A 25,223-nucleotide genomic window follows, 5' to 3' on the forward strand; every position below is an offset into this window, starting at 1 on the left:
TTAAAGCTGGGCGGTTCTTTTAAGAGATTGAGGAACGGGAGAGCTGGTATTAGAAGTGTAGAGCTTGGCTGATGAACAGCCGGGCGGTAATGAGGGCGTGGGCTGTGCAGCAGCTAGCGTCGACAGCCTCGGAGAGCGCGCTCTCTGAAAGGCGCGAGTGATCCGTGTCCGCAGTGTCCCGCCACCAGCGCACCAACCTTGGGTAAACGAGCACGCGAGCAAGACGGCTCGTTCGCCCTGGACAGCGTTCCGTTCGGCCTCGGCAGCCGCGCCCGAGCGCTAGAGCGGCTCTAACCGCTGAAGAAGTGCATGTAGGTGTTTGGCCAGCATCTCACCAGCATCTCCTCACCTGACCTGCTTTTAGGACACCTGTATGAGGCTCGGTGGAGGAGGAGCTCTTGGTTAATTTGGCCCAGTCCCGTGAAGTCAAATGTGGCTCCCTTAAGCAGCATCTCACTCACTTTGTTCAGATCACACACTAAACAGGCTAGGGCATAAGTTACCATGATTCTTTGCCCTGTATGCATGATACATTATATTTGGGTAAGGAAGCAACAGAGGAAACCAAATGATTCATTTGCCTTCCATGAAAGCGTAAGCAATGAGTGCAGTGTCCCTCCAGCAAATTCATCCTCGTATATTGGCATGGGGTTTTTGAACACACAGAGCAGGCACTTAACAAATATACCTTTTGCCATGCAATCAGTCACAAAGCTTTATCTTGATAGAAGCGCCCTGTAAACAGACTCCAGCAGGAGAGTGGAGTTCGGTCAGAGGCGCAGGGCATACGCCAACCTCTCCTTACCTGCCCCGGAATGACCCGGAGTGATCCAAGCTGGCTCTGCCATCCCTCTCCTGCCACCCGCCGCCATCCGTCAGGGCTAATGGCCCCTTCTGGAGCTGCCGCCCCCGCCCCTCCCTCGCCTCCTTGTGACGAATGGCGTCCCGCGTCGCTCAAGGAGAGCCGTGTCAAGATGAGATATGGCCGAACTGCGGGGCAGGGGCGGTGCCAGGTGCTTCATCACTGCGGTGGGTGGGGGGAGGGGGAGATGGGAGGAGCGCACTTTCTCTCTCGGCTATAGATGGATGGATAATTTCGATTGCTGTGCTCCGATCGTGGGAGTTTGAATTTGATATGTTGTGTGTGAATTGGGTTCTGTTACAACCCAAGACCCAAGGGCAGAAAATACACAGGCCTAGATGGACTCTTACTAACCTGCACTTCATTGGTCTAGAGGATTCGGTAACCTCCCTACCTGAGCTTTGGTTGTAACCTAAGCTAATGTGTGCTTTAACGTGGACATCAGTATGTACGAATCTAATGTTGAAGGTGTAGCGCTGAGGGGAAAAGGTGAGCTTACCTCCACCTGGGCAAACACCGGGCCCGCTCCTTGGTGTGACACCAGAGTCGGCCAGCCCTCGCTCCTTGTTGTGGGTCGTTCAGGTTTTTTTTTTTTTTTTTTTTTTTTAATAAAATGGGCTAAGGTCGTTTAGCCGATAGTTTTAATTAAAGTGACAAACGAAAAAAAAAAAACAAACGGGTCAAACAACTGAGGAGTCCTTCCACCGAACACCCGTCTCAGCTTCTCCTCGGGACTCCACCCCCCTTGCCCTTTGACACCACTGCCCTCTTTATCCTTCACCCTGCCCCCCAATGCATGAGGTGTGGTACTGGAAATGTGGTGTCTAAGCTAAGGTGCATCCCGATCCATAATAGGTTCATATACACAAGCCCTCGGGCTACATGTCACTCCTGCTAAGGGGAGTTCAATCCAGCCACTCTGCTGGTGCAAACTGGGTAATATTTTAAGCAAGTTTGATTTGTTTTTGTTTTTTTCCCTATTGACGCTAATGGTTCTTTTCAGCGATCACCTAAATTGATGAAAAGGTTGAACAAGAGAGAGCAAAAAAGTGCAAGTGCTTGCTTAAGCCTGTTACCCAAAGCTAAGGGTCATAACCATGGTCTTGATTCCGTTCTTAGAGTTTAAGGGAAGCTGCCATGGTGTTTGAACATAACCGTGACCGGGACCATGTGACCTCACTGACCACGATGTGCGTTTTCTCTTGTTCCAGCAAATCCCGGACGTCTCTCCGACGGGGCGCTGGACGACCCTAGTCCCCCTGCTCTTCATACTGGTGGTGGCAGCAGTGAAGGAGGTCATCGAGGATCTGGTAAGGACACGCTGGCTCCGAATCGTACTCTCTTTCACAGGGATTTTACTCTTTAAAGTTTCTCTTTAGTGCAAAGAGTCATGACGGAGGATGCTGTTTATTTTGTGTTTTAATCTGGCTACACAATATGTCTCCCAGTTTACCCCCCTGACAGACCCCATACAGCTAGCCTACGCTATCCATTATCATGTGTGTATATGTATATATATATATATATATATATATATAACTAAAATCTACTCTAAAATATGTTCACCCAAAAAGGGCAAAGTGCACACGTGCAGAGCTATCACATTGTATATTACATATGCAGTTAAGAATAAATCATCTCCAGTTTTTTACATAACCAATCCTGTTTATTGTACAAAACTACTGTGCTTGTCTGACATCTCATTAGATGCTTATTCACTTTGGGCTGTGGGACCCAGGTATCCCCCATGCTTTTTTTGTTGTTTCTGAAATGTGAGCTCTGGTCCCTAGTGTCACTCCAGATCTCCTCCAAGCAGAAGCAGGGCTCGGACGTTTGCTGTAGTGGAGGGAAAGTGGAGGACAAGCGCCAGGGATTCAGAACAGTTTTCAAGCACACTTTATTTGCATTACACATTTAACACCTTTTTACATGGTGGAGATGTCGTATGTAAAGAAGGTAAAATAAACATTTTTGAGCTTAAACAAGTGGACGTTTTCCATATTTGGATGCATATATAGGAAGTACGTTGAAAATGGTCACCCAGTCCCTGTCCATGGCTTCTGTTTGAAAGTTGAAAGCCAACAGTCCCTTTGTGGTTCTGTTTTAACAGCCACATTCTGCTTTCAGCTGACAGAAATGCGGAAGTGAGCATTAGACATAGACAGGGTTTGCATTGTTCAAGAGTACTAACATTACTCATCTAATGCCAAATGCTGCAGTTATTCTGACAAGTTTATCTGAGTAAATGTTCAAAGAACTTCTGCTTTCCGCACCACAGTGAAGCACTCGTCACATGTGTCATGTGTTAAATTCACCACGGGCGCAGCAAGTAAAGACTATAATGCTGTCATCCCACCCTACCTCAGTCAAACAAGGTTTTCGCAGACATTTGCCATGCAGGCCGTGTCTCACACAGGATTAATTAATCACAGGGCTTTAATGACTCCCTGAGAGACAGATGGAAATCTGCTTGCTTCCATTTTGGTGTTTAGCCCTGTATCTCTAAAGCCTCCTCAAACCACATCTAAATCCAGGGTGCAGCACCCCCCACCTCCCAATCCATCCTCCACATGGTGGGGATATGTGTTTACACTCTGATTCATTATGTTAATCTGCACTGAACCAGCTCTGTGGAGGGCGGAGATTTCTGTCACATCTGAGGAGAGAGTAGCTGGCTTATTGTTGCTGCTGCCTCAGAGGGAGGGTTGTGAGAAGTGGGGCGGAGCAGGGGGCGTGGCCTTGGTGGTCCCATGCTGATGATGGTGCAATACACTTCTCTCCCCCTCGTGTTGACACAGAGAAAAGGGACACCAGAGATTGTAATGCAACTGGATCCCTCAGGTTCCTGTTTTTTGTGCGTTTGTGGTTTTTTTTTTCCCCTCATGGGTGTCAGTCAATGCTGACAAAACGGGCTCTGGTTGAGATTGTGATGTCTTTGGGCTTCCCTGCTGTTTTGCCACATTGCCAGTCCATCTGCCCAGTATGGCGAATGCAGTTGTGTAAGGACTTGTGTCTAAACTTTCATCTTGACGTGAAAAAAACGGAGCATATAATTTCTGTAAAGTGGAAAATGTCATTTACCAGCAATGAAGCTGCAGCTGGCCGGTGTTATGATGCTGTCTAGCTAGCTGGAAACGCCAAGCAGGACGAGTCATCTGTGGTTGGCTGACTTGTGCTGAGCACGACGGACGTTAATGCTGTCCCTGTGAAATCCGATCCCTGATCCCTCTCCCCCACCGCCCCCACGTCAGGGGTTGATATCCAATCATGTTTGATTCAGTGAAGCCCTGGAAGGAACAGCGCAGCATTTTTGGGGGAACCTCGCGTAAGTGTCGTCGTACGGGGAGGTGCAGGATCTGCGCAGTGAAGGTCGGCCGCGTTGCGCGATAACTTGATCCATCTCCGTGGAAACATTCACCTCCCCTGTAACTAAACACCGCCCCCCCCCCCGTATATCTGTCTATCGGAACTGGTTGAATCTCTTATCCAGGGAAGGTATTTATTGTGGTCTGTATTTACAAACGAAACCGGTCAGGATGTAGTTGGGAAAGAAAAGAGTAGTTCAGCTTCTCTGAGTAGTACTGCTACTACTGACAATGGATAACGCCCCTCATGAAATCCACCTGGGTGATGGGCGGGCATTTTGCACCTGGCTGTCACACGTCTGCAGCAGTGAAATCATCACTCGCTGGATGAGCTGTGTGAAGCGTCGTAACCCACTGACTCCTTCACTTTCTCCTTTGCCAGAGAATCAATCTTTGACCTCTCAGTGTACGTATTAGAGAGGGTAAGAACAATGGGAAGAACCCAGCAAATGGCCAGTCAGTTTGCCATCTTTACCTTAAGGTTGAATTACAGCACTTGGAGTGCACTGAGCTGGAAAGGGGTGGGAGGGGCCAAGTGGCAGCGGTGACAGTGCTGTGACAGGCCCCGCCCACTTCCAGCGCTTCTTTTTGAATGGAAAATGCCACGCTGTGTGCGATGCCTCCCCCTCTGTCGTCACCTGCTCGTTCTCCTCTGCCTTGGGGCGATTAAATGCATTAATCTTTCCCCCGCGAAGATCACCTCATTTTCTAAGGGAAAAAAAAAATGAGAAAGATTGAGAGGGGGATTAAAAAAGGGGGGAGACAGAATTAGTTCTCGGAAGGCAGATGAAATGCCTGGAATTTGTGTGTCAGGTGATGAATTCGCTTTTCTGAAGGGCTCTCCCCCCTTCGCCGCCGCCGCGTGTTGCCAGCTGCTCATTAAGAACATTGTGGCTGAGATGTTCATCACATTTGGTGAGAGGGCGCCTCACAGGGGTTACCGTGTCAACCCACATCTAATCGAGTTCTAGGAAATGGGATGGAAATACAGCCGCTCTTTTTTAAGGACGCAGTTGACAGGCCTCAACCGTCCACACACATACACACACACACACACACACACACACACACACACACACACACACACACACACACACACACACAGGCACAGCTCTTTGTAGTTGAGGGCTAGAGGGCTTGAACATGAGCAGGTAGCAGGATGACCGGCCCACTTCTAGTTTCCTTTATCTTTCCCAGCACTATGCTATTATGACCTCATTACAGCCCAATGAGGACGCGCCGGCCAGGCTGATCCCCACACCCCTTGGGGCACTGTCGGGACATGCAGGTTCTGAACACCCCCCTCCCCCCCCCAACACACACACACACACACACACACACACACACACACACACACACACACACACACACCTCCAGAGCCCTCTGATCACCACGACCCTGGATGGAACACCACCCGGGATGTTCCAGACGTGGCACAGCTGAGGAGCAGGCAAATACACGGCCCAGTGAAGCACGGCGGTGGAGCGGTGAGCCGCAGTACCCACACCTGGGGAAAATGTGAGCCTGGGGTGCACTCTCGGGGCAATAAAGTGCCACAGTCATGGCTCTGCTCCTTTACAGCTGTGGACAACACAGGGCTCACCAAGGCTTTTCAGCCTGAGACCACGGACATTTTTATGCATTTTTATCATCTCATTTTGGGTCACGGTTCTTCCTTCAGCAAGAATGGCCTGTTCCAGATCTCTCTGCAGATTATCTTATCTAAATTATGTTTGTTCGATCAGACTGTAAGTTAGATGTTACTACTAGGTCAATGAAGTTACTTTTTATTGTACTAATAGTAGGATTAGGAGTAGAATTTGTAGTAGCATTGCTGCTATAATAATTATCGTCACAAGCAGGGCTCATAACTGAAAGGTTGCTGGGTTGATTCCCAGATGGGAGACTGGTTTTGTACCCTTGCACAGAGTACTTAACCCACCATTGCCTCAGTAAATATCCAGCTGCATGAAAGGACAAACCTATGCAAGTTGCCCTGCAGACTCTGCTAAATGACAGTAATGTAGTGTAATGCAAGATACACACTTCAGAAAAATTGTCCTGTAGGGTTATATAACATAGCAAGTACACCCTGCATTTGGCCTTGAGTCTGCAGCATGGGGAGCTTTTTCAGGAATCTGCATCAAGTTTCTTGGAAGACGGCACAGCCCCCGAAATTCAGTGGCGCGTGTCTGTGCACCTCTCCCCTGCTGGAGGCTGTCTGTCTGGCGCTCGCCTCGTGCCCGCTCGTCAGGAAGCCGTTGTTTAATTGCCGCGGGAATGTTAATCAGTCAGACGCAGGAAGCGCGCTGACGACAGTCACATCTGCCGCGCTATATTTAGCGAAACCTGTAGTGAACCGCGAGCGGGCCAGTCCCTGCGGACCCCGGAGCGGCCGGCTGGTTCAGTCCGGCGCTCTCCCAGCGGGACCCGGCAAGAAGCCGAACAGACAGCACCGAGTTCAGAGAGAGTTTAGATCCGCTAAAGTCATTTGTGTCTTTGCGCGTGTGTGTGTGTGTGTGTGTGTGTGTGTGTGTGTGTGTGTGTGTGCGTGTGTGCGTGTGTGCGTGTGTGTGTGAGAAGAGGGCAGGAGGATTGTGTCTATGTGCTGATGTATCAATAGGATGGGGGCTTCTGTGTGCGTGCGTGCGTGCGTGTTCGCGTGTCTGTGGAACGTTCAGGTGTATTCCGCTAAAGCAGTCACCGGGGAAGCTGCTTTACGGCCACTGCCTACGACGCAGACGGCTCATCAACGTGTCTCTGTGCACAGTGCGGGAAATCCACCGCAAACCTCTACATACACAGCCTCAGCTGGAGCAACTGTGCACAGGGGGCGGGACGATCCCCCCTGCCCCCCACCTCCTGTCCCTCCACGAATCAACGCCCTGCTTGCTGTTAAAGGCCACATTCTGAGTCTTGCTGAGTTTAGGTGCAGTGCAGCCCTCCAGAACCAGTTTTCGATGGCTTTGCTTTAGCTGGTGTGCTTTAGTTAGTGGTTCAGCAAGTATCCTGACATGGAAATCAACAGGACGGATGAATCGATACCTTACGGATCACAATCTTTTGCTCAGTAATTAGTTGCAGTAATTTTGTCTTGCAATTTACTGTATGTGTCAGGTATTGATCTGCATTCGATACCCACCCAGCTGTATGTCTGTTTAAGAGGACTACACAGACAGTGCACGCATGTAGTGATATTGATTGGAACAGTTGGCTCTTCCAGGATACCATATTAGTGTCCCTGAATTTAGGATGCCCTCCTGACTTCAGGAGATTGTGGGTTCAGTCCCCAGCAGGATTATAACAAATGCATTCAAATTGTCTGTCTAAAAAGAGTTGGACTGTGAGAAATGTCCTTTTGGAAAACTGGAGTCCTGTCCAGAGGCTAAACTTGTACATCAGTGCCTTGATGCAACGGAAATCAGGGTAAAACTCAAAGCTGATGAGCCTTTGATCTCTTTAATTATGTCAAGCTGTTAATTGATTTGAACACTGATCTGGGTTTCACATCACTCAAGATTATCGGGACACTGGTCTACTCTTCATTTAAAGGCTTCAGTTCATTTAAGTTACCGTGAGTACGCCTATGGCGCCACAGACATCTTTTGACTCAGGCATATAACTGTCAGGCAATGTCAAACATAGATTGGTATTGGTCAGACAGCTCAATAAACTCAAAGTCAGCTTCAAATAAAGCTTCACTGGCATGACAGTAGCTGAATCCGTTAAGACGTTGTTTCCATTTTTGTCTCCCAGAAACGTCACAATGCTGACAACGTGGTGAACAAGAAGAAGACGCAAGGTAAGGCTTGGGCGCATTCCTCCTCTTCTTATCTTTATTTTAATTACCATTATTATTATTGGTTGTTGTATTATCATCAGAAGCAGTAATGATGCCAGCATTACCTAATTACCTTTAATTACCATGCATTGTAGGGGTTGTGGTTCAGACACAAGGAGAAGGCATTGTAGAAATAAACCAGCTTTCTTGAAGAATTTAAACTTAAGCATCTGCAAGTCATCTAGCATCTAACATGCTAGCTGGCCATCTCTGTTACACACTCTAACCTCTCTACATCACATCCGAGCCCGCCGGTGTAGTTCTCCTACTGTCCACGTTACACTTGCAGAATTGCAGCAAAGTGTCTCTTGTGGATTCAGTGCACACTGGATTCAGGCTCAGGTCTGGTGGGCGGTGTCCTAAGCACCATGCCACGTGCATCAGCAGTAGAGCCCATGTAGAACACTGAGGTGGCAGTGTAGCATAGTGGTTAAGGAGCAGGACTCGTAACCGAAAGGTTGCCAGGTTCAGTTCCCCGCTTGGGCACTGCTGCTGTACCCTTGAGCAAAGTACTTAACCCACAATTGACTCAACAAAAAACAACAAAACTATAACTGATGTAAGTCACTCTGGATAAAAGCGCCTGCTAAATGCCAGTAATGTAATGTAATGTAATGACCCCGGAGCAGTGCGAGGTGGGCATAGTCTGTGGAGCAGCCCTTCTGCTTCACGCAGGTCCCCACCGGGTTGCGTGGTGTCACACCTTATTGGCTCTGAGAGAGCAGCCCTCGGTGGCCTGACAGATGTTCCTGAAGTTCAGATCAATTTGAATATGCAAAGTAGCACAGACCAGGGAGCCGCATTGCTTGGCGGCTCGGGTTTGGACGTGCGCCTAGCAACAGCGGACTGGTTGAAAGAGAGGTAAATCGACTTGGATTCAGGAAGACTACGAAGCACGAGACAAACCCCGTCACTTCAGAATAATCAAAAATGTCTGGCTGTGGATGTTGTAAGTTCTGTCTTGATGAGTTAGGTGGTGTAGTGTGTACAGAATAGCTCTCCAGAACAGATGGTCATATGTTCAAATCCCTGGTGCTTTCTAAGGGTCTTTACATCAGTCACTCACATGCGAGCGCAGCTGCTAAAGTTCTTCTGTGCTGTTGTTGCATGTTGATGTGATTAGTCACACTTTATTTTAACTTCATAAGGCCTTCATGAAGTCTACATAACAGCTTTGTTAGCCCGACATTACCACTTTATAAAGCACTTATAAAGGCAATGTTCAGGCATGTGGTTTTATTTCAGCAGTCTGAATCAGTCATATTGCAGCTGAAGTCTTACTGAATTCTAAATTATAAGAATTTCTGTCCTTTCTTTGCTTTTAAAAGTGCTGAGAAATGGAGCATGGGAGATTGTCCACTGGGAGAAGGTAGGTCACCCGGTCTTCTTCTTAACAAAAGAGTTGGGCAGGGCTGATGGGATATTCAAGACCATTGCTATAAATTATGCACCTTTACAAACCCTTTCCAGACAACAAGATAACTGCATGCATTATAAAAAGCAGTTAGCCCTGTCGCATTCCAACAGACTGGGAGCTACAGAACAGATGCATATTTTCTTTTTTTTTTGACATTGTTGTTGTTTTTTCCCTCCATACCCACAATGCTTTTCACCTCCAATCTGTGCATATTGAGAGGATAGAAAGCTCCAGGAGCACCAGTGGCAGGCTGTTATTAAATGTGCTGAGCTGCATGTCCCTGGGAGCGGGGTCGGTGATGCCAAAGGATAGAGGGGGCTTTTATGCGTGCTATTTTAGAGGCCGGCTAATTACCGCATCAAAAATGCCTGAGAAGGCAAAGGCTGGTTAATTATTGTCGTCATTATTGTTGTTTTTTATTGTTTTCTTTGAACACGCACACATTTCCAAGCAGTGTGGTAAAAACGGAGGAGGCGCATGGTGTCACCCTCGTGCGTTTGGGCGTTGCGCTGTTGCGTAGCTCACGACTGGCACCGAATTGAGTTGCGAGGGAAAAAAAAAGTCAGGCTTTGTTTGAACAGCCAAAGCAAGGAGCATAGCACCAGCCGGTGACTGTTTTCTACTCTTTGGTCTGACAGACATCTTCTTGCAGACTTCTCTGAAAGTACGCAAGCGATTAGTGCATGGCAGGTGCTGGATAGGGTTGGTCAGACATCTGAGTCTAGATTAAAGTCCGCCTGTTTTTGATTCTGAGCTGGAGATGCCCAAGACATATTGATAATGAGAGGACCATGTGATAACCACTCAACGAATTAGATCTGTTTTTTTATCACTGTCTAGGCCCAATGTTTTGGGGCCTCAAAAATCTTGAGGCCCCTAACCTTTTTATTTGTGATGCCGCCTTTTTTCCACGTTTATGTGTTCATGCCAAAGGAAAGAGTTTTATTCCTACCACTCGTGAAACAGCCCCTGTGATGGATGTTTGAGTCTTTACTGTCCTCTTTAGTTCTTTCAAAATGTAAAATTGTTCCCTGGTTCTCTAAAATCTCACATATACAGTCGCAAAGGAGAAAATGTTATTGAATCACTTTCATATGAACACATGTTCACTTCAATGTACAGAAGAGATGAAGGATGAAGGATGAAGGCTTTTCAGTGTGCAGCGGTTACTTTAAGTGAAGTAAATATGACGATGGAAGCTGTTGTTGACTCTCAGGAAGGTTTCCAGCAGGAGTGAAGCTGTGAGGAAGTCGCTGCTTTTATCCCCAGCAGTGGCATAACCAGTCTGTTTCTTGCAGGTAGAAGTGGGGGATGTTGTTAGAATAAATGGCAGAGAGTACATACCTGCGGACATGATCCTGCTGTCATCCAGGTAGAGGAGGGGTCAGCACAGTGAAGGGGGGGGGTGTGACTCGGCCCCGCCTTCACTGCGCTCACTCGGCTCTGCTGTGGACGTGACTGTTGAAGAAAGGCAAAAAAAGAACTGATTTCATTTAGTGTTTCACTCTGAAGTCATACTAGCTTACACATGCGCACACACACACACACACACACACACACACACACACACACACACCCCCACACCCACACACACACACCTGTACTTACACTCACACATGCACACACACACACACACACACACACACACACACACACACACCTACTATTCGGACCTAAAAGCCAGGGACAGCAAGTGCTCTTTTTTTTATTTTTTTGCCTTCCTTGCAACGTCATTTCCTACGTAGAGCATGCCATTAATTACTACTGAAGGGACATATCTGTGCTTCTCGTCCTCTCCCTTTTTCAAAAGCCATTCAGTGAAAGCGGGCCTGGCTGTGGGTCATCTTGTTCCATTGAGCAGAAGGCGGTGGTGTGTGCTTGCGCATGGCAGCCTCTCCCCGAGGGCTGAGAGGCACGCGTGTGCGGAGCGCCAGAGTGTTTCTGCCAGCGGAGTTTCATTATCTGGATGAGTGCGCTCAGAGCTCCTGCGTCTGAGCCACCGCCACGCGACTCCGCGCGAGGTAATCCCTCCCGCCCTCGATGGCGGGTGGGGGTTTCCGGGGCCGATGCAAGCTCACGCTGCTTGTCTGAGCCCCTCCCACCCCGCCTTTTTAAATTAAAGTCGCGCAAGCCTGATGACCCAAGACGACTCCCGCGTCCCAGCTCAGACCTTGGTGTGCTCCCTTCCCACAAGCCCCCCCAGGCCTGAGTGACCTCACCCGAGTGGCTTTTGCAAAAAGAGTAAAAATAGCTGACTTCGCCACAGTGCTGTTTCTTCCCTTCTGTCGTTTCTTTTTATTCCCTTCAGTAGTCTCTCTCTCTCTCTGTCTTTCCCGGTTGCTCACGTGTGCCCTACCTGTTTCCCGCCTGTCTTCCTTTCCTCCCATCATGCACTGCTCCCCCCCCGATGTGTGCGCGCTCTCTGTCGCCTCCCACTGGTGCCTGGCGGTATCATAAGGTGGCGGTCGGGGAGATAGTGAGAGCCACCAACGGGGACCACCTCCCAGCCGACCTCATCATTCTGTCATCCAGGTCAGGAACTGGGCGGGGCTGGGCACTTTTTTTTTTTTTTTTTTGGTTGGGGGGGGGGGCGGGGGATGACAAACCAGTGGGACCACTTTTGTGCCTTCAAAGGGAGATCGAGATCACAGGTGGAGGGTCACATAGAATCATTGAAACACTGCTTAGTTTCTCTCAAGCCAAATCTAATTTAACTTTTGAGTACTTCATTTGTCATCATAGTTATAGTAGAGAGACTCCAGTTCTTGTGAAATATGCAGCTACACACACATCCAGAAGAGGAAGAATGCACGTTGCTAAACTCCTGGTCACCCCCTGGTCACCAAACTGTCCAAAATAACACATTTATTCAGCTGATGCCTGTATCCAGTGCACAGTATATCTCCTCCATTTTACATAATGAATTTATTTAATGAAGGCCTTACTGAGGCAACTCAGAAGGTCAGCCTCAGCGTACAACAGCTGCACTCACCCAGGGATTTGACACAGGATATATCTGGTCTGGTCCAGGTCCTGACCAGCTGCACCACTGTCCTGACCCCGGGAGGAAAACCCGTGTTCGCCTGCTTGCCCTCTTTTTATGAGGCAAAATTAAAACTATCCAGATTCTCCCATTAAATAAGACACTGAAGCCGAGTGCCAATGGGCAGTCTCAAAATAGCATCCTAAAAGATTAATGGGACACCTCACAGAATGGTTGTGTAATCCTATTAGGGGGGGAAATCATTAAGGTTTTATAACGTCCTCACCATATGAGGAATCTCCGTGTTTATTGCACACACAAATGTTTGCTCTCTCAATAAGTCAAAGCAGTATGTACTGGTTTCTTTTGTCCCTCGTCTTTTTTTATGTAGATCAAGGCTGGTGCATTTTTGCCCCGCTCTGGCAAGCTAAAGAATTTAAAAGGGCTTGGAATTTTACCAAGAATTTGACTAAATCCAAACTAGGATGTGTCAGTAGAGCAGAAGTGACAAGTCTGCTCCCAGCTAATGCTGTTCGCTCGAAATTATGGAATAAAAGCTGAGTACAGCTGGGATGTTGGCCTCTGTTCAGTCTAACTCCAGTGTAATTCTTCTCTTTGAGAGACCAGCAGCATCCTTGAATCTGTCTCTTATTCATGGAGAATGGGGCTATGTCCTCTGACTGTGACTCGGACCGTTTCAGTGGTCTTCATTTTGTCTGGATGGACACTTCTCATTTCCTATCGGCCCATCCAGATACTGTTTTTACTGATTGGATTTCAGTGCCGCCTGGTTCAAACCCTGTCTCATTTCCCTGTCTGAAGCGCATTGTCTGACCTGCTAGCGCCCTCTGATGTGTCTGCCACCATGTTTGTGGGGTTCGCCCTCCCCCCCACCCCCAGAGGACAACTAAAGGCTTTATGCTGCTCACAAAGATACTGCTCCCCCCCCCACCCACCTCTTACTGAATGATTGAGGCAGCAGTGATTGTTGCTCTGTGACCGTCACAGTTGGCTGAAGCACTGACCCAAATCTATGTGAAAATCATTTATTGTCCAATCAGACACACCCTGTTTATGTGTCTCAAAATCTGCCAGCTTAGAGCCATGAAGAAAAACTTTTACCTCAGAGGTGTTAAAATCCTTTAGCTGTCCTTTTGGGATGGGTGCTGCGTCAGACATTTGTGTAAAGAAAAGAAAAACGAGCCTGTTGTGGAGCGTAAAGGTGAACAGCACCATTGCTGTGTCTTTTCCCATTGTATAGCAGTTGAGAATTCATTGTATGTTTTATGTGTGAAATTGTTGTACACAGCAAAATCAAGCGTTAATGTGACGCTATAAGTGTTCATTTTTACTCTGTCTCTGATCACTGTCAGATGATCATTTCTACGCTTCTAGTGTTGAATTCATACCATTGATTTTGTTGTGTGGAGTAACTGAGACACACACAGGTTGTGCAAATGTTTGATCAGAATGTCTGGGTGTGGGTGTGTGTGTGTGTGCACATTCTTGTGTAGATATTCCCGTACATTCATTTCCATTGTACTCAGTAATGTTTCTCCTTAACCAGTGAGCCACAAGCCATGTGCTACATCGAGACGTCCAATCTAGATGGAGAGACCAACCTCAAGATCCGCCAGGTGGGCATTTTTAATTAGTCCTCTTAACTCCGTCATCATCATCTGGAAGGAACTTTTACTTGGTTAGAACATCATTAATGTTTAGATGGGTGTCAGTGCCCACCGCCCCTCCTTACATAGTCATTCAGTAATGAATTAAATAATTATGCACATTAATTAGTCAATGTACATGATAAAGTTGTGCAGGTTATGTTGATTGATTGGTTGATGAATTGATTGATGAACTGACTATGGCATTTTGTAAGACCTGTCCGTTTATTTGTAGGATTTCCGGATTGTTTTGTCAAAGGGATTTACTTTAATAAAGAACTGAAACACATGAGAACATGGGAAGTGAAGCCCAGCTCACAGTATCTCACCTCTTCACCCCGTGTTTGTCCCAGGGCCTGCAGGTGACCGCAGAGATCCGGGACCCTGACAGCCTGATGAGGCTGGCGGGGCGCATAGAGTGCGAGAATCCCAATCGGCACCTCTATGACTTCATAGGGAACATCCGCCTGGAAGGCCACAGGTACGGGATGACAACTACACTTCCTTCATCACTCTGCTGAAGCTTGTTAAGCCTCTAAGTCAGGTCTACAGTACTTAAACCCTTAATTTGTGTCTGTTATGCGTAAGCATAATAGAGCCCGATCCTATGGAGGCCTTTATCTGATGTATACTGTACTTGAGGTCCTAATCAGGGTATGTCATACTTAAGCCAAATGGAGATCTATCGTCCTTAAGTCGATAAGTGAGGTCTGCTGTACTTTAAGCCTTCATTAACAGCCTATCCACTACTTACTACTTACATTTGTGTTGGAGGTCTAGCATTCTTAAGCCCTTAAATGAAGTCTGCCATTCTTGATCCTTAGTTGGGGTCTACTTTACTTCAGCTCCTAACTGAAGTGTACTGTACTTAAGCCCCATACTCAAGCCCCTAATTGAGGTTGGCTATTCTTAAGCTTTTAATTGACATGTACTGTACCAAAGTCCTTAGTTGTGGTCTACCATACTTAAGCCCTTAATTGAGATCTGTCACGCTTAACACCTAATTGACGACTACTGTTCCTAAGCCCCTAACTTAGGTCTGCTATACTTAAACTCTTAACTGAACTCTACCATTATTAAGCCCTTAAATTAGGTCTATCATACTTTTTGCCACTATCTGAGCTCTGCTAACCTTTATTCAGCATTTCCATGCTCAGTTCGTGGTCTTTATGTCCCAGCACGGTACCCTTGGGTCCAGACCAAATTCTGCTGAGAGGGGCCCAGCTTCGGAACACGCAGTGGGTCCACGGCATTGTGGTGTACACTGGGCACGACACCAAACTCATGCAGGTACACGCTATGAAACCTGATCAACCGGACACGACACCATACTCACGCACGCACCTTTCTGTAACCCAGCCTGCTCTGGACAGGATGCCAAACGCATAGAGGTACAGACCATGAAACCCAATCTACACCAGGCGAGACTCCAAACTTACACATGCTGAAGCCACTGTCCCTGTACCCTAGAATCAAGACGAATCCAAAACATTTGCAAACCAATGGCAGCCCATTGCTCTTTGTAGTAGATTCCCATGACCAGAACCACAGCAAAAAAATGTCTGTTACATGCTCTGAAATTAATTGGAGTGAATTTGTTTTTGATGTTTTATGATTAATGTTCAGCGTGATCTTGCATATTTAAGCAGACATTTCAGTGAGGATGTCTGATTGAATTTGGTTTTGTTCTTAAGCTATTGTAAACCATGTAACAGATACACTGCCTTCTAAATTACCATTAACATTTTAAGGCCTCCTGAAAATGTTATTTCAGCATATAAATATTAATTTCAGCATATAAATGTTATTTTTTTTCTCTTCTCTCTACCCTGACTTCCACTGGGCTACTCCTCTCTGTCCCCTGTCTGTCCCAGAATTCCACAAAACCCCCCCTGAAGCTCTCCAATGTGGAACGCATCACCAACTTCCAGATCCTGGTTCTGTTCGGCTGCCTGCTGGCCATATCGCTGATCTGTTCCATCGGCCAGACCATCTGGAAAGCCCGACACGGCAACAACGCCTGGTACATGGACCTCAACTGTAAGACCAACAACCCCGCCCCCTCATTTTGGCGTATTATTTGCTTGTTGTTTCTCTTTGTTGCTAGTGCCACCGTCGTTGGGTTTTCCTGCATCTTTTTTTTTTTTTTTTTTTTTTGAGTTTGTCCATCTGTAAAAGTGAACTGTGTGTATCAAGGCACAAGTCAAGCGGGTAAAATTGCAGAAAAGGAGGAAAATGTCCCCTCCAAATATAATAAAGCTTGTGACAGTCAAGAGAGTGAAATGGTTGGATATATCTGTGCTGTTTTGTTTCTGTTGACTTTTTAACCATCTGTTCAATCTTTTTTTTTTGTTTGTTGTCATGTCTTTTTGTGTTTATCATTTCATTTAACAGCTCCAGGTAACAACCATTTTAAAGCCTTGGCTGTCAGTGATTGATGCCTCTCCTCACTAATCCTGCTCTCCTAATCAGCTCTTAATTCACTATGCCCAGTTAGCTGGTTACCTTCACCTAGAATCGTTCATGCGCATGGTTTCAGATGCTTCTTCTTTTCCCTCTAGATTAGTGCCTGGCCAAGACAGCATCTCTGCTTTCTTTCTGTGTTTAGTGACACTCCCACACATCCTGTTTTCCTACTCTTCCCACTCTTGTTTTAAACCATAAATGAACCACGAATGGACCGCAAATGGACCACACTGCGTTTTTTTTTTCTCCTCTTGGTTCAACCTCTGTGGTTAAAGACTTTAGTAGGCTGCTGCTTCTGCAATCATGTTGTCATGCGTTTTTTTTTTTCCACTGCACAGAAGCATTGCGGCCTGGAGGCCAAACGCTGACATTTTACGAAATGTCTCTTCTGCTTGGTTTCGAAATTTTTATTCTTCCAGTGCTGCCATACACAAGGGGAAGTAGCAGAAAAAGCACAGGTCCATCGTAAATGAGAACAATCCAGAATATTCATGAAATATGTATGCTTTCAATGAAAGAATTAAATCACCCACAGAAATCATTGGAGAAAAAAAATCTAAGGTAGCAGCAGCCAGATTTAAAATATCAGCACCGCTTAGCAGTCTTCACAAGGTGGTGCCTTTCCCACAGAACCGGCTGCCTGTAATGTCTCTTTTTTCTCTGCAAAATAGACTGAATTGGACAGAGAAAATTCCCGGCGCAGGTTCCAAGCTTATTTTTCCCCCCTCAGAGGGTTTAAGGCATCACTAAAAGCCTCACTCTCTCTTTGGAGCGGTTCCCATGTGGCGCAGTGATTTGCGTCAGATCATTTTAGGCTTCTTTTGTGAACCGCACCTCTCTTCCCCCCTCGCAGAAGTGGCGCGTGCTGTGCCGTCCCACACGGCGGCATGCTGCGGGGCGCGTCTTGCCATTTCGCCGCCGACGTTCGGCAGCTTTAGCGCGATGCGTATGAGGGGAAGGGGAAGCGTCACAAAGCAGCCCACGATCAAGCCTCACTACACAATAGATTTCAACAATTCGTAAAAAACATTTTATAATTCCTTGAACGGGCTAATATTGGAAGCATTCTTTTGTGGCACTTGCTTCTTGAGCAAAAGTATTGTTTTTTGAAAATCTTTTCTTCTCCTGCTTGGGCACCAAAGTCATGACTGCAGATGACTCACTAATCATAGGAAGATCAAGCCCCTTCCGGCCAAAAATTCTCAAACGCAGCTTTTCTGATTGTACCAAATCGTAATCAGCCCCAAAGGAAAAGGGGGAGTCAGTCCAATGTACATCTCTGTGGCTTGTGACAGAAATGTACTAGCAGGGGATTCCACCACAGCAAATCCATCATTCAGAATTTTCTTTATCATTTTTACAGAGCGCTTCGAATACAATGTTTCCTATTTTTACATTCACTGTAATAGGTACGGAAGAAATGTCCTTCAAGTGTAATGCAAGGCAGTACCAATAACAGTGACCAGAGTAACAAGGTTATATGCATTCAGACAGTAGATATATACATGTAGGATTTGCAGAGGAAAGAGCTTGAGAGGAAAGAACTTTTTCTGCTCAGAGGGTACCACTATGGGTCCTCACACACTAAACCAGGTACCAGAAACTACAGGCTAATATCACTGTTCTCTGTTGGTTAAAACATGACGGAGTCCCCCATGGAATGTTAAACCCTCTGGTTTTTTGGGAAAGTGCTTTGGACTGACTCTCCCTCCTTTCCGCTGGGAAATTGAAAAGTAATCGTCCCTCCTTCCCACTGCTAGCAGGATTGCTCCTGCAAGGCTGTGCCGCGCTCACTCTGTCACCTTACTGTAAGCTGCTTGCATAACAGAGGGTCAATCGGTCCATGCTTTTCCACAGTCCACAGTGTCCAAGGTTGCCTTTTATTCATGTGAAGGGAGAACCTCACCCCTGGAGGCTCTGCTGGTGGGGCTCAGCTTGTAGCTCCAGTGGGCTGAAAAGGTTGTGTTCTCCAAGCTGTGGGGTTGTCTGACTTCTGTTGGTGATTCGCTTGGCATTCAGTACATCAGGCAGGACGGCTTCAATCTCTGGCTTCACGGGGAGTGGCCACACTTTGCCCTCCCCAGCTGACTGGCTCCTGTCTTTCTAACCCAACACCCACCCCCACCCCACTTCGTAGACGGTGGCGCCGCCAACTTTGGCCTCAACTTCCTGACCTTCATCATCCTCTTCAACAACCTGATCCCCATCAGTCTGCTGGTCACCCTGGAGGTCATAAAGTTTATCCAGGCCTTTTTCATCAACTGGGTGAGTGGGGGAGCTGCTCTCCACGGTCACATTTTAAAAATAGTTATGTGCCCTGACAATGTCATTCAGTGGCAATGATGCATTTCATGGTCAAAAATATGGCTGCATGCTTATACTTTGGCTTTCCTATTCTATTCTATTCTATTCCTATTTCCTATTCTATTCCTATTATAGTTTAACAGCAGCCTCCTACTATTAAAGCCCCATTGAGCTAGGCAGAGTTTAATTTGTATTGACTTGGGTACCTGTTAAAGAGCACCAGTAGGGGACGCTCCCGCATGTGTTTGTGTGTAAAGTTCACTGTGAAGAACACAGTTCATCACAGTGTTTTAATCCTGTGTTTTTCATGCGTTTCATGTTAGGACACGGACATGCACTACGAAGTCACCAACACTCCTGCGATGGCTCGCACCTCCAACCTCAATGAAGAGCTGGGGCAGGTACTGCAGCCAGTCGGCTTTCTCGACGCGGGTCATGTGGTTCGCTGGTCTCCACAGAGCAAAACCCAATCTGCCACAGTTCAAACAGTATGGCAGACTTGGATGCCTTTTTTCACATTTCACAGGTCACTTTAAAACGTACATGTTACTAATATGGGCTGGTGCCTTTTTTGTTTCATATTCATACATGGGACTTAACTTGTGGTCGTGCTGGAGGTTTATCTGCACTGCCCTTTGCAGGTGAAATACATCTTCTCTGACAAAACGGGAACCCTGACATGCAACGTGATGCAGTTTAAGAAGTGCACCATTGCAGGTGTGACCTATGGGTAAGTATCTGTTTGTTTACCACTAAAACCACCCCCGTCAATACACGCACACTGATAGACACACACACACTCACACAACCCTCATTAACAGCACAAATCTGTATCTGAAGCCCGTCTCCCCTGCCGCCTCATTAGCAGCTGTCTAGCTGCTCCTCCCTGGGCTCCTCTATAAATAACTGTGAGGTCAGCATTGGTGCGCCACACTTTGAAAATCTTCAAAGGGATGAAAGGCGCTATATAAGTTCAATTCATCCTCTTGGATTGATTGTTTTTGGGAGCCATTTGTGAACATCGTGGTTGTTTTCCATTATTGGATTTTGAATGTGTATTTTTTTTTATTTTTTTTTATTCAAAGCTTGCATGCTTTCTAAAAAGAAGCTGAGAATGAGTTTGGTGACCAGGAGGTTGTGTCAAATCATGGGCTTGGAGTTTTTTTTTTTTTTTTTTTTGGTTTGTTTTTGGATCAGTACTATGCAGATCTAAAGCGATTTGACAGATCTTCATTTGATCTGGATGACTCAGTCCCTGAGCCAGCTGTATCGGTACATCCACATGCCACAAAAATCATGCACCATCTACCACTCGGGATGTCCGTGACGTCGAATTAAGGACGCAGACACTAGCGCCTGTGTAATGAGAAGCCATCTCCCAAAATAAGATTTTTTTTTTTTTTTTTTTTCTCCCGCTGCGAATCCGTCCTAAAAATCAGGGCACGCTCAGCCCTCATAAATATGGATGACGACGTGGCGGCTTTTATCCGCGCGTCTCCGAGCGCTGCTCGTCAGACCGGGGGGCGCATCGCTCTGCGCGGCGCGGATGAAAAGGAGCCGCTGTGAGCCGCGGGGCCTTTTGATGTGCCAATCCGCCGCGTCCGTCTCGAGTGCCGCTTATCTGTCCCTCATAACGAGAGGAACGGGCCGCGCAAAGCGCCGGATTAATGACGCTCGGACGTTTTTCCGAGGGCACGTTGTAATGTTGTAACGATTTGGGGAGGGAAAAAAAATGTTTATCTGGTTTTTTTTCCCTACCTGATTCAACAAGATTGCTAAGTTTTACAGCTTTAATGGAGTGGGAAGCAAATCTGGGAAGCACAGGAGGGGGGGAAGAGGAAAGAAACAAAAGCTTTCAACTTTAACCTCAGGCTGCTTATTCATTAGCCCAAGGTTGACCTTCGTCCTTATGTAGCATAGCTTATGTACATAGCGTTTGTTCATAGCTACTTGCTGCATAGAATCCTGCGGTTCTTGACGTCTCGGAGTGCGGAGTGACGTCTTGAGCGACTGGCCTGAAATGCATATGTAATGCAACATGACAGATGGCACTAGGCCGTGCGTGTTCCACCTCCATGCGCGTCTAATTAACTGGGGATGCAATTACTGAAATCATCCCTCTGTGTGAAAACAGTAATTTGACTTGATGGGGCGTCACTCCTCTCGTAGGAAACATGCCCTACAGAGGCTCGGCGGTTAGTGCTGAGAAGGGGGTTCCCTGCTTAACTGCGTTCGGTTTGTAATTTCGCTGTGTCCGGCCCCGGCACCCCCATTCTGTAAACCCTGTCATTCACGTCTGTACCCCAATGTAAGTGAATACTGATAGGATGATAATATGAAGTTTAGTGAACATTGAGCCTTTATATTTAATGGAATGCCTGCAGGGAGAGAGGGTGAGCTGGAGTCTTAAAGTCATCTATGGAGAGCCTGTAGATATTTTTAGTATGACGTTGCGGTTTCACTGTTCATTATTGGATTTTTACTAAAAAAGTGACGCCAGAGATAAGTGGATATGCTTCAGGTGCTTGCTGCTAGTTGCACCAGTGCTCACTGCAAAATGGAAAGTTGTGTAGTACATGCAGTATGGAAAGTCATGTGGTCGGGTAACGTGTTGAGCGATCAGACTTAAGGATTCACATCAAGGAGGAGCTTTGTGAATGTTCAGTAAACATCAAGCTTTACAGATGGATCAAATGCAAGCTCCACAAGTGACTCCTTGTAAGCAACTTAGTAATTTAATGTAATGGAAGGGTGTTTTGGTGTTTATGAGCTCTCTCCCCACACAGTCTCTCAGACTGATGTTAGGCTGTGTTGGGCCATTTACATGAGGACAGGATGGGGGGGGGGTATCATTTCTGACAGGCCCGTCACAGTGATCAGACTGAGGAGAATGAGAAGGTTATCATTGCCCTGTTGAGAAGTACCATAGCAGCACATCATTTCATGTTGACGAATTAATTGAACAGGACCTTGATGTGTTGGTGCCAGTTAATTAATTATCTGCTAAATCCCAAGACTGAAACCCACTGGCAGACGGATCAGGAAAGCGTTGTCATAGAAAGAAGGGGCGGAGGGTTAGGACCAGTGGATGGACAGATGGGGGGGGATGTGTGGCGGAGAAGAGGACAGATGAAAGGGGAACCCAGCACAAAGTGTCCCCATGTGTCCTTTTTTTTTTTTTTTGGATGTTCTGTTCCCTGTTAATGCTCTGACGTGTGTAAAACCTGCAGCTGCTCCGCTGTGCCCCCCCCCCGCCCCTTTCCTCAGGGACGCTGTATACGGTGCACTGCACATGAAAGGGGGCAACCAGCCAGAAATTTGGGGGAATTTCTTTCATCTCGTGCCCGTGCCCTCCTTAGCCGGTCATGCACCTGCTTCCATCACCTGAAGCCCAAACAGGGGCAGGGAGGAGCAGACAGATACAGGAGTGGATCACAGAATGGGGGGGGAATGTCTGCTCTTTGCAAGGTTCTGTGCGTATTGGTCTCCACATCGTGCGGACGGGCTGACGGCTGACACAGATAATAACATTATCGTATCCATATAATATAAATATCTACACAGTTCCTTCTCTAAACTGATATCTGCAAGCAGCCAATATGGGATATGCATTGGTGTAGAGTACTGGCTTATATATAGAGAGTGGGTTGTATATTGGGGAAAGTATGGGATGTATAGGTTATATGTGGAGGGGAAAATGTCTGTATAAATACTTACAACAGAAGACACTGTAAGCTTACGTGCTGGTTATTAACAGGAACAATCCTCCCTGACAAACGTATGTGTTAACGTGGTGTCGTGGCTAAACAATTGGACATGCGATCAGAAGGTTGCATGTTCTTATCTTCATTGAAACAGGTGCAGCTGTTGAGAAAATTCCTTAGTGAAATTTAAAGTGAACACTTTAAATGAACACTAGTTCCCTAGATTTGTAGAACTGTACCATGAACATGTGTGTGCTCTTAAGACTTTTTGTACATTTTACTATATTTAGCATACCTCTGAAGTCACTAAGACATATGGGTTGGCAGCCTGGTCCCTAAATCCTAGCTATAACCTATTAATTAAACCTCAGAATGATGCCAGTGGATCAGACAGTTGTTTTCTGAGACTGTCGAGAGCCAGTGAATCAGACTATTGTTTTTCTGCTGTGAAGAGAGCAAAAATAGCCCATTTTATTTCTCCCGCTTTTACACCTGTATCTATTTTAGTACATTGGCCGGGGATTCATTTGTCTCCCCGTCTGTAAGCTTAAGGCTCTGTATCTTCCTATTGCCCTAATCCACCCAAAGTATTGTGGCTGGCCCCTCATACCCCAGCCAAGGTGAACGTGCGAGCAATCGCACCCTCTCAGCCAATCAGACGGCAGCACGCTGTCGGTTCTCTGTGTCTGTCGGCGTCGGGGCAGACACGCGCCTGCGATAATTACAGGAGCTTTTCCACGGGATTTGTGCCACTCGGTGTCTCAGCGGGCCTGTGCTTTGATAAAGCACTTTGACAGATTAAGCTGTCAGAGGTCAGCTGATGAACAGCTGAGATTGGGAGCCGAGTGTGGCCAGACGGGTCGCGGAATATTCTCAGCTGTTTGGAATGCACGCTGTGAGCTTGAGAGTGGAATCTTAAGAATGTTGTATATTGTTACACCTGAACTGAATTTTGTTACATGTATTATTATTACAGGAGTAACGGCAATATAGAATCAGAATAGGTTGTAATGTAGCGAACGAGCTACAAGCTGAGAAGCTGTGGTAAAATCTAAGCATACATATAGCACATCAGTCAAATGAACACTCAGAGCCTAATCATAATCTGTAAAAGGAATATCTAACGACAGTTTTGCAAATAACGGTTTTTCATATATATACGTTATATATATACACTGACTTCTCTTCCCATTGCCTATTGTTCCAAATATCTTGACGTCACAGTTTCTAAACAGAAGCGTCTTGGTTATTCCCGGGGTACTCAGAAACTGATCTGTCCACAGGAGGGCGTGCCCCAGCAATCAGTCTGTTTGTCTATGTTCTGCTCCATGTGTGTCGGTCAGTACGTTTACATGGACAGCAAAATTCCGATATTAACCCGATTAATACAATATTCTGATTAAGAAACTACCATGTAAACAGCGATTCCTGATTACCTTAATCCGGTTAAGGTCATACTCGAAGTAAACCCTAATCGAATTAAGACGTGGAGCATTCCTCTTTTAGTCACATTATCGAAGACATGTACACACCTTAATCACACTATTAACGTCCTGTGGGAGTTTTCGCTGCATTTTGCGACAGGACACATATACACACACGGCAGTGGTCGACCGTTTGACGGCAAACGAGAGCATGGCGGTTTAGAAAGATCTGTAAGATCTGGAGACGACGCCGTCATCCATTTGCACGTAAGGCTTGACATATAAGTAACCACACTTGAAGCTTCCGGAAAATTAAAAATGAAACGCCCAAAACAGTGTATGGTACCATAACGAAGTGTATGTCGATAGCCTAGCCTACGTGAAATTCTGGAGGGAACGTCGGACGGCGTGACGTGGGAACGTAATAGACGTGTTCCATTAATCGATCTATGCTCTATAACATGTAAAACGGGAACATGAATCGAATATTCTAAAAGCAACTCATGTAAACGCCTTAATCAGAATATTGTCTTATTCAGAATAAGGTCAATAGTTAGATTTCTGCTGTCCATGTAAACGTAGTCAGTGATCCAGTCGTTTGTGTTCTTTTGGTTATTGTGCCTGTGTCTTTTTGTCTGTTCGTGTTATCTGTTTGTATTCAGTGTACGTCTGTTAGGTTTGCATTAGATCTCTGACTGTGTGTCTGTTTGATGAATGATTGGGCTTCCTCCATGCCCCCCCCCCCCACCCCCCCCCCCCCCCCCCCCCGCTCTCATGCAACCTCAGTGCGCTTCCCGAAGCAGGTTACTACAGCCCATCACTCAAGCCCCTCCCTCCAAGTCTGTCCCAGGAATTGTAGGATCAGGGTTCCCATGCTCTTCCTCATGGATCACAGAGATCTGTTCCGCAGAACCAGAGCAGAGGATCACAGAGCAGACAGGAAGCCTGCATCAGCATGTAACGTCCTCAAATATCACAAGGACTGCTATGTTTCCTGTTCACCCCATAAATACACAGAGCATTTGTGAATGTATATATACTATATCTTTCTTCTCTGCATTACCCTTTTGCCCCCCCCCCCCCCCCCCCCACTGTTGTCTTGTTCTCCTCTCCCAGCCACAGTCACTCCTCAGAAGACGAGGGCTGTAGTATTTCTGAGGATGATGGGTAAGACGGCCTGTCTGCTTGGT

The 25,223-nt window shown here is 46.6% G+C and overlaps 1 protein-coding gene across 8 annotated transcripts in view; it reads left to right on the forward strand.

The window, feature by feature from the left end:
- Positions 1-25,223, forward strand: part of LOC118793072 (probable phospholipid-transporting ATPase IA) — a 112,116-nt gene that overhangs the window by 26,280 nt on the left and 60,613 nt on the right. For 2 of the 8 annotated variants that reach the window (XM_036551037.1, XM_036551044.1), the window contains exons 4-16: positions 2,074-2,172; positions 7,984-8,029; positions 9,397-9,437; positions 11,944-12,017; positions 14,036-14,105; positions 14,489-14,616; positions 15,314-15,425; positions 16,010-16,175; positions 16,530-16,535; positions 18,739-18,866; positions 19,229-19,306; positions 19,547-19,635; positions 25,150-25,200. In XM_036551037.1, coding sequence (XP_036406930.1) covers positions 2,074-2,172; positions 7,984-8,029; positions 9,397-9,437; positions 11,944-12,017; positions 14,036-14,105; positions 14,489-14,616; positions 15,314-15,425; positions 16,010-16,175; positions 16,530-16,535; positions 18,739-18,866; positions 19,229-19,306; positions 19,547-19,635; positions 25,150-25,200 — 1,088 coding nt within the window. Of the gene's footprint in view, positions 1-2,073; positions 2,173-7,983; positions 8,030-9,396; positions 9,438-10,783; positions 10,858-11,943; positions 12,018-14,035; positions 14,106-14,488; positions 14,617-15,313; positions 15,426-16,009; positions 16,176-16,529; positions 16,536-18,738; positions 18,867-19,228; positions 19,307-19,546; positions 19,636-25,149; positions 25,201-25,223 lie in introns of those variants that run through there. The other 6 variants (XM_036551038.1, XM_036551041.1, XM_036551042.1 and 3 more) reach the window with 6 other exon arrangements.

The sequence above is a fragment of the Megalops cyprinoides genome, chromosome 18 (genome assembly GCF_013368585.1).
Source record: "Megalops cyprinoides isolate fMegCyp1 chromosome 18, fMegCyp1.pri, whole genome shotgun sequence".
Classification (NCBI taxonomy): Eukaryota; Metazoa; Chordata; class Actinopteri; order Elopiformes; family Megalopidae; genus Megalops; species Megalops cyprinoides.